Source organism: Lemur catta, chromosome X (genome assembly GCF_020740605.2).
Source record: "Lemur catta isolate mLemCat1 chromosome X, mLemCat1.pri, whole genome shotgun sequence".
Classification (NCBI taxonomy): Eukaryota; Metazoa; Chordata; class Mammalia; order Primates; family Lemuridae; genus Lemur; species Lemur catta.
The window spans coordinates 46,482,076-46,490,847 of NC_059155.1; the positions used below are offsets into that span (position 1 = coordinate 46,482,076).

General features: G+C 46.2%; 1 protein-coding gene across 1 annotated transcript; it reads left to right on the forward strand.

Moving 5' to 3' along the window:
- Positions 1-1,546: 1,546 nt before the first annotated feature.
- Positions 1,547-7,091, forward strand: RPS4X (ribosomal protein S4 X-linked). Its single transcript, XM_045538150.1, has 7 exons — positions 1,547-1,669; positions 2,618-2,695; positions 3,138-3,318; positions 3,632-3,729; positions 5,277-5,448; positions 6,173-6,330; positions 6,926-7,091. Exons 1-7 carry the CDS (start codon positions 1,667-1,669, stop codon positions 7,025-7,027), a joined length of 792 nt encoding a protein of 263 aa, XP_045394106.1. The 5' UTR covers positions 1,547-1,666; the 3' UTR covers positions 7,028-7,091.
- Positions 7,092-8,772: the final 1,681 nt, after the last annotated feature.

The window sequence follows — 8,772 nt, forward strand, 5'->3', positions numbered from 1 at the left end:
ATCCCTCACTCCCAAATCAGTTCCATCATTTCTGTTAGCTGCACCACCATCTTCCCAGTGCCCCCAGACTGAAAACCTCAGAACCAACCTTCCATTCTCCCATCACCTTCTCCTTCTCTCTAATCCCCACCTCCAATTAAGTGCTCCTTTCCCATAATCATTTATGATGTGTTTTATTATGGATCATACCCCAGTTTTAGACTAAGAGGAGTTCCTGCCCTCCTAGTTTATACTGTCTGGTTGAGAAAAGCTAACAATTTTTTTCTCTCTTGCTCCTCTACAGACTGCTGAGGGCTGAAGTGGAGGGTAGAGATAGAAACTTGTAAAATGGAACTTCATGAGTTAGAAGCTTAATCCCATGGTGGGAAGAATTCAGGCACAGGCTGGATGCTCTCAGGGATAGTATAGTAGGACTTGGTACAATGAGTGGGATGCTGACTCAATTTATTCATTCAACAAGTATTTACCAAGTGCCAGACACAGTGCCGCATTCTCTGTTAGGTGGCAAAGGGCCTGCCCAGATGCATTAGGGCAAGCTCTGTCCTGGAGTTGCTCAGCTTAGTGGAGTACACACAAGTAAATTAGTCATTGTTACCCAATGCACTAAGTGCTGTCACCAAGTTTGAACAGAGGGCTCTGGGGCAGGAAGAATGAGGGATTTACCCTGCCCAAGGGGACCAGGAGCTCACAGAACCGGAGGGGCTTGAGCTAGATGCATCTCTAAGGCTGAGGAGTGGAATCAGGTGGTGTCCAGGAAGGGAGCTGGGCTGTTCATGGCAGTTCCAAGCTGAGGAATCATCAAGTCCACAGGCAATCTTGAAAGAGCCAGCTCCCTCAGAGCAAAATAGCTTGAAGTGGCTTGGACTTTGAAGTTTGGGATAGGGGGCGGGAAGCAATGAGGCCAAGCTCAGACCTGCTCCCTCGGGGCAGGAAATGGAGGGCCAAGGGCAGTTTAGAAGCAGGGAAATAGCAGGATCAGATCTATATTTTAGTTAGAGAACCAGATGATCTCTAATGTCCCCTCTCTTCCCTGAGACGTGCCAAACGCGTTGTACAGAAAGCGAGGGGGAGGATGTCAGGGTTCAAGCAGGGATTCTACCTCCCACCCACTACAGCCCATCCCCTCCGCAGTCTGCAGAGAAGCCAAGAGGGAAAAAAACGTTGTGGGCTCTTCCCAACTCTTAGTCTGGACTGCCTGGCTGGCTCGAGGGAACCCGGAAGAAGGGACAGACAAAATATGTTTAAGAAATAATATTAAATATTTATTAAAACGTATTCTATTGGTTATATAATCATCTGTACATGGGACTTAAAGCAGCCTCACTTTGAAGTCTCCTTGAAGGCAAAGATCTTGTCTAGTTCATATCTGTATTCCCAGCACCTAGCACAGAATCAGGCACACAAGAGACTTTCAGCAAGTACGGGAGGAGGAAGGGTGGAAAAAGGGGAGGGAAGAAATTGCCCCTTAGGAGACGCCCTCTTTCGGCGGCGGTTCCCCAGGTCTGGACCTCCGACCTCCCACCAGCAGGTGGCAAGATAGAGTCCCCGCGCGCCTGGAAAGCGCTGCGCTGGGCGGGGCGTTTGAGCACCCGGCGCGCGCAGCCTCCGACCCTGATTTTTCCGAGCACCGGAAGAAGGCGGTCCTCTTTCCGTTCCTAGCGCAGCCATGGTAAGGCCGGTGCTTTGCGAGCTCTTGAGATGTATCCGCCTCCATCCTCCCGGTGCTGGGGCTCCCTGCGGTCCCGGAGCTCCCGCGAGGGATGGCCGGACAGAGGCGAAGGGAGGGCGGCCTCCGTGATTGCCCGGGGCGGGCTCCAGGGCAAGGGGCGAACGCTGGCCTGGCGTGGGGTGGGGATCCGGTGCCGCGGCCGGGAAGGCCTCGGTCTCTGACGCGGCCGCGCATCCTCTGACCCCGGGAGAGGCGGCTTTTCCTCCAGGGCCAGAGCCGCGGGTGGGCCGGGAGCGCAGACTGCGAGCTGGAGGCGGGTGACGCTGGGTTCGCCTGGCGGAGAAGCGTTTTCTTCGTCATTGTCTTTTTGGCACGGCCTGATTTTACGTTGTGTGGCCGGTAGGATTAAAAAGGCTTCCTTTTTGTTTTTTTTTTTGAAGTGAAAATTGATATCAGCTTTTGGCTTTAGCGTACAAGGGAGCAGCACACGTGGTTGTGCTGAGGTCAGACGCTTGTACTGCGAAAACTTTACTACTTTATTAACAAATAGGAGCACACATGGGCTTCTGGGCATTTCTGTTGCTGTCTGGCTGTTGTCCTCCTGGCCGTTTTACTAGCATGGTGTTCTAGAAAGGACCTAATCTCTGTGAGCAGACACTTTTAATCAGGAAAATACTTCAGGGTTCTGAAAGATAGCAATCACTAAACCTCAGTACAGTGAGAAGGCTCGTTGAAGATCACGGCGCTTAACCTATTTGCTAGATACCATCCATGTGTGCATTTGCTTCTCTGCCTTTCATCGGAGCTTTATGCTTTTAACGTGCACATTTTGCCGAAGAGGAAACTGAGAGCAGTACCTTTCAAGAAGTTACACACTAGGTTTTGTAAGCTGTTATCGAGGAAACCTGAAAAAATTTCACCGTATTGCAATCTAAAATTTTCTCTCAGGCCCGCGGTCCCAAGAAACATCTGAAGCGCGTGGCAGCTCCAAAGCATTGGATGCTGGATAAATTGACCGGTGTGTTTGTAAGTGTCTTAAGGGACACATTGTAAGTTCCTTTGTGTCAGGCATCCCTGATTGCTGTATTCTTGTTTCTTGCTGTGTCTACTATTTTAAATGCCTCCCTCAACTAATCTGGGGACAGGGCTGGGGAAGAATATCCTTGGCTTTTAGGCCATGTGCCATCTGGCATTTATCCCACATACCACATGGTACCTTTACGTGGACTAAGGATTCAAAAGTTAGTTCTTGATGAGTTTGGTCGACTGAAGGGGGATAGATATGCTGTAAAACTTTAAGGCCCAAAAATGTTTTGTTAAGCTTCCTATATCTCTTGTGTAAATACCCAAGTCAGGGTGTGATGGGCCATCTTGGAGTCTTAGTTAATGGATCTCAGGACCGATAGGTGGGTTTGAGTGAATCCCAACAGTGATTCTTCTTAAAAATATATCATTTCTAATTTTACAGGCTCCTCGTCCATCCACTGGTCCCCACAAGCTGAGAGAGTGTCTACCACTCATCATTTTCCTAAGAAACAGGCTTAAGTATGCCCTGACAGGAGATGAAGTGAAGAAGATCTGCATGCAGCGGTTCATTAAAATTGATGGCAAGGTCCGAACTGATATAACCTACCCTGCTGGGTTTATGGGTAAGTGGAAGTTTTAAGTACTCTGGGGACATTGATTAATGGGAAGCAAGTATGGTAACAAAATACTATGTTGATCATGACTCTAACCTTTGTAGTATAACCTGTCAAATCTTTAAGAAATAAAGCATGACCTTAAATTTTACGTGGAGACATAAAAAATTTCAAAACATTGAGGATTATCTAGCCATCATCATTAATCTTTAGAATCCTCGGTGTTTGAAATGGGAAGCACACAAGGGTTTGGGGGGGTTGTTGCTCAGCATGGGTTAGTGGGGGAGTCACTCTGGTAACTTTAGTTACTGTTTGGTATCAGATGTCATCAGCATTGACAAGACTGGGGAGAATTTCCGTCTGGTTTATGACACCAAGGGTCGCTTTGCTGTTCATCGTATCACACCTGAGGAGGCCAAGGTGAGTGGTGCAAGCAAACTGGGTCTTTACTCGCTAAAATGACTTATTCTAAGTTAGAGCTTGCATTGAACACATGGGCTGCTTTATTGGAATGAGATAGGTAGATTAAGATTACTTAAAATCTCATACTTGGAAATAGCCAGTTAACAATTTGTTGAGATTGTATTTTATGTACAATTTTCTTGTCATGTGTTTAAAAGTCTTGCTAATAGCTGTAGAGCAATCTGTTGCTTGATTTTTAAGTGACCCCAACTTGAAGTTAACTTCTCAACAGATTTTCTCTTTTTGGTAGAAATGAATTCCAGTTGAATAGTGACTTCCTGGTTGTCTCTTTTAGAGGCAAGGGGAATGATTTCTAGGAACTTGTTCATGGGTACCTAAAGTATGGGCCCTTTAAGGATAAGGGGCAGCCGGGCACAGTGGCTCACACCTGTAATCCTAAGCACTCTGGGAGGCCGAGGTGGGAGGATCGCTCCAGGTCAGGAGTTTGAGACCAGCCTGAGCAAGAGCGAGACCCCGTCTCTACTAAAAATAGAAATGATCTGGACAGCTAAAATTATATATATAGAAAAAAATTAGCCGGGCATGGTGGCACATGCCCAGCAACTCGGGAGGCTGAGGCAGAAGGATTGCTTAATCCCAGGAGTTTGAGGTTGCTGTGAGCTTGACGCCACAGCACCCTGGCCCTGGCAACAGAGCGAGACTCTGTCTCAAAAAAAAAAAAAAAAGATAAGGGGCCAGAAAACCATAATCCTTGAGGCGCTCATTTGAGATTAAAGAAAGATTACAGTCTTTGATTATTTAATCTAGTTTGTTGTGATGGTTTTACACAAAAGTTTAGGGCTTCTTGAATTACTGGCTGTAAATGAAGGTTAATTGGATTGGCTGCTGCGACTCCTAATTTCCTTGTGCACTGCCCTTGTTATCAGCAGGCTGGAGGGCATGTCCAATGGCATCTGTGGTGATTTGATTTACTTAAAGGATATTGGAGTGAAGATCCAAAATTGAAAAGCTTTGTGAAGTATTTGTTGATTAGATGAACTGGTAATGCAATTGCTGTTTGTTAGACAAAACTCAGTTGTGATGTAGAGGGAGCCATTAAGATAAGAAAGAGCACATGTTAGAGATTAGAGTGAGTTGGGAAGAATTCTGAGGGCCCCTAAAAGCCTGGCAAGCTGGAGTGGGATTTATATTGGAGGAGGACAATCAGTGGTGGCAGTCATCCGACCAGCTTGGAAGTTACAGTGTCCTTGTTAGGGAAATAGTGGGGCTCTTCAATGCCTTAACATGGAGGGGTGGTAGTGATAAGAAAACAAATGTTAGGAAGAGTAATCTAGAAAAGGGGCTGTATGCAGCATGCATTTGTGGAGGGTGGGAAGAAAAATCAGGGCCACAATTATTAAGTTCAGGAAGCCCATGGATCCCATGTAGGATTGTTGCCTTTAGCTGCTAATTGTGTTTTCAAGCCAGAAAGACCTACTTTATCTACTCTGGAGTATAGTGCATGTGAGTTGGACTGAATGTGGCTAACCTTTGTATTTTTCTAGTACAAGTTGTGCAAAGTGAGAAAAATCTTCGTGGGCACAAAAGGAATCCCTCATCTGGTGACCCATGATGCTCGTACCATCCGCTATCCTGATCCACTCATCAAAGTGAATGATACCATTCAGATTGATTTGGAGACTGGCAAGATAACTGATTTCATCAAGTTTGACACTGGTAAGTATCCTCTGTGCTACCTGGTTATCCTCTTTTAGGCTGAAGTATAAGAGCTGGGGTTTTGAGGGGGTTTTTTTGTTTTTGTTTTATTTTAAGAGATAGGATTTTGCTCTGTTGCCCAGGGTGGAGTACACTGGCATCATAGCTCATTGTAGCCTTGAACTCCTGGGCTCAAGTGAAGTGATCTTCCCACCTCAGCCTTCTGAGTAGCTAGGACTACAGGTGTGTGCCACCACGACCAGCTGTTTTTATTTTTTGTAGAGACAGGATCTTGCTATGTGGGTTAGGCTGGTCCTGAACTCCACCTCAAGCAATCCTTCCTCAGCCTCCCAAGTCATGAGTCACTGTACCCAACTGTTCTGTTGTTTTTCAGTTGATCATTATGAATCACAGTGCCTGGGTATGAGTATGGTTTTTCTTCTTTTGTTTTTAAGCCATCTGCTCCAACCTCCAGGTTTATAGTATCTTTACTTCCAGAGGCCCAAATGCTCAGAATATTCTGGATGGCTGAGATGAGGTCTGTCTGGTATAAAAACAAACATTTCTTAAGAGAGCCTCAAGAGTCCTGGCTTGGGCAACAGATCCATAGGCATAAATTCAAATGGGGAAAAGGATGAATAAATTTGGTTTAGACCTGTGTCTGAGCTGCTTGTCGTTTGTTAAAATGGTTTGTTGTGAATTTGCATGGTGCTTTGCTTGAAGCAGACGATTTCTTCCTACCTAGGTAACCTGTGTATGGTGACTGGAGGTGCTAACCTGGGAAGAATTGGTGTAATCACCAACAGAGAAAGACATCCTGGGTCTTTTGATGTGGTTCACGTGAAAGATGCCAATGGCAACAGCTTTGCCACTCGGCTCTCCAACATTTTTGTTATTGGCAAAGTAAGTCTGATTTCCCTTCTCTAGCCCAGGGAAACATGTATGCACAGATGGCTGCTGGGACTGCAGCACCTAGGCTCCTAGCTGGCTCCACCTAGCCTAATGCAAAGCCTCTTAGGGGTCACGCAGAGCTGGGCTGGGTCAAACTTGTACTTTTTCAGTGTCACAGTCAGTGGGGTACCTGGGAACACCTGATCACCTTGGTTGGTGAAAGTGCTAGTAATGGAATGAACATACGTTATATATATAGTTAGGCTTTTTAATTATTTGTGGTTGTGTTTTAGAAATTAATGATCAGCCTTAGACACTACTTTGATGCACCTCAATAAATATTGAGCGTCTGCTGTGCACACAGTAAGCTGCTAAGACATTAATTATGAAGGGTGTACAGCAAGTTTCATAGAATGACCCCAGCAACCCAGGCAGTGGGTACTTCTGGTGTAAACCCAGCATCTGGGTGTTTTATGCTTGCCTAGCTGGTGGTGAGTGCTTTCACAAACAGGCTTCAGTTCTGTTAAAAGAGATGACACACGTAGCATGTACCAAGCTACTAATGGAGTTGACGTGTAGGTTTTGATTCTCTTGTTTTCTCCTCCAGGGCAACAAACCATGGATTTCTCTTCCCCGAGGGAAAGGTATCCGCCTCACCATTGCTGAAGAGAGGGATAAGAGACTGGCAGCCAAACAGAGCAGTGGCTGAAATGGTCTCTAGGTGACATGTTAAAAGGGTGTTTGTACTTAATAAAAGATTAAGTGATTCATTGCCTCTTGGTTTTGTGAGTTTTTTAAAAATTTTAGTTTTCTGCTATTTCACTTTATAACATGAAAAGTGATTGAATTCTCAGGCATGCTTAGGCAGCCTGTGATCCAAGTCTTCCTGGATCTTTTATGGGCTGCTCTTGGGCAGTGGTGGGAGGTAGAACACACCAGACTTGGGAAAGGAGTAGCAACTAACCAAGGAGTAGAGAGAGCCAAGAAAGCTAGAGTGTTGGTCTCTCCCTTGGCGAAGACCAGGTGAGGCCCTTCTACCCTGTTAAGTTCTGGCTTTAAAAAAAAAGTGCCCTCATTTTCTTTCTCCTGTCTTTATTGCACTAGCCCCACCCACAAGCCTGGCTCATCTGTTTTTCCCAACTCTTGTTCCCAGCTTGCCAAACGGAGGGTGAAAATCTCCAGTTGCAGACAAGGGTCATAAGTGTGTGAGCTATTGACATTGCAAAGCAGTGTATTTTTTTTTTTTTTTTTTTTTTGGAGACAGAGTCTGGCTCTTTTGCCCTGGATAGAGTGCCGTGGCATCAGCCTAGCTCACAGCAACCTCAAACTCCTGGGCTCAAGCAATCCTCCTGCCTCAGCCTCCCAAGTCGCTGGGACTACAGGCATGTGCCACCATGCCCGGCTAATTTTTTTTTGCTATATATATTTTTAGTTGGCCAGATAATTTCTTTCTATTTTTAGTAGAGACGGGGTCTCACTCAGGCTGGTCTCGAGCGATCCACCCGCCTCGGCCTCCCAGAGTGCTAGGATTACAGGCGTGAGCCACCGCGCCCGGCCAGCAGTGTACTTCTTGAACTTGGTACTCTATCATTCTCCAGCTGCCACTGCAGTCCTCAATACTGTTCCTCAGAGGACTTGGCAAACCAGAAACCATGCAGAAAGTCAACTTGTCCCTGCTTCCCCAAATAGGGTCATGTCATTTGCCTGCCAGTCTCAGGAAGAGGTGCCCCTGCTTCATGGGGCCTGCTGTTATACCGCTTCCTCAATCTCTTAAGAGTATCAGTTACCCCGCCTGTGATTTCAACCTCAACCAGCTCTCTGGTTCCTGTTACCCTATGAAGTGTGTCTTACTGCTAAAAACAAAACCATCCTGCCCTCCTTTAAAAGCAGGACTTTTAAAACTTGACACTGTTGACATTAGGGCCTAGATAATTTGTTGTGGGTAGCTGTCCTGTGCATTGTGGGATGTTTAACATTGCTGGCCTTTACCCACCACCCACCCAGTTGTGATAAAAATGACTCCAGACATTGCCAAATGCCCCCTGGAAAGCAGCTTCTCTGTTAAGAGCCACTGCCCTATAGATGTTGCTGCATCTCTCCACCTTCATTTAACACTGCATTTAACTTGCAACAGACTGCTCAAGCTCAATAATCCCACCATTGCAGGTTTAAGGGAGAAAATCAGTTTTGAACATCTTTATCTGAGACATGATAAACATGTGAAGTCACTTTGCATATTTAGCTGGGCATGTTAAATGGTTGTCCCTGGTGCCCCATTAGCAGCCTACTGAGGCACTGTGGCTTGGAGCAGTGTCTCCACCCCTGGCTTCATCCTGGGCTTGGAGTCAGGAGCTAGAGTACTGGGTCTTGCCACAGAATTGAGCAATGTCCAAACTAATCAGATAAAGACAGGCATGCCCAAGGGTCACCACCCCAGATTTGGCCCCACAGGGC

Bases quoted from the DNA above. Each gene is read 5' to 3' on its own strand.
- RPS4X (XM_045538150.1), top strand. The intron at 2,696-3,137 runs GTAAGTGTCTTA...CTAATTTTACAG, and splicing joins ATAAATTGACCGGTGTGTTT to GCTCCTCGTCCATCCACTGG. The intron at 5,449-6,172 runs GTAAGTATCCTC...CTTCCTACCTAG, and splicing joins TTTCATCAAGTTTGACACTG to GTAACCTGTGTATGGTGACT.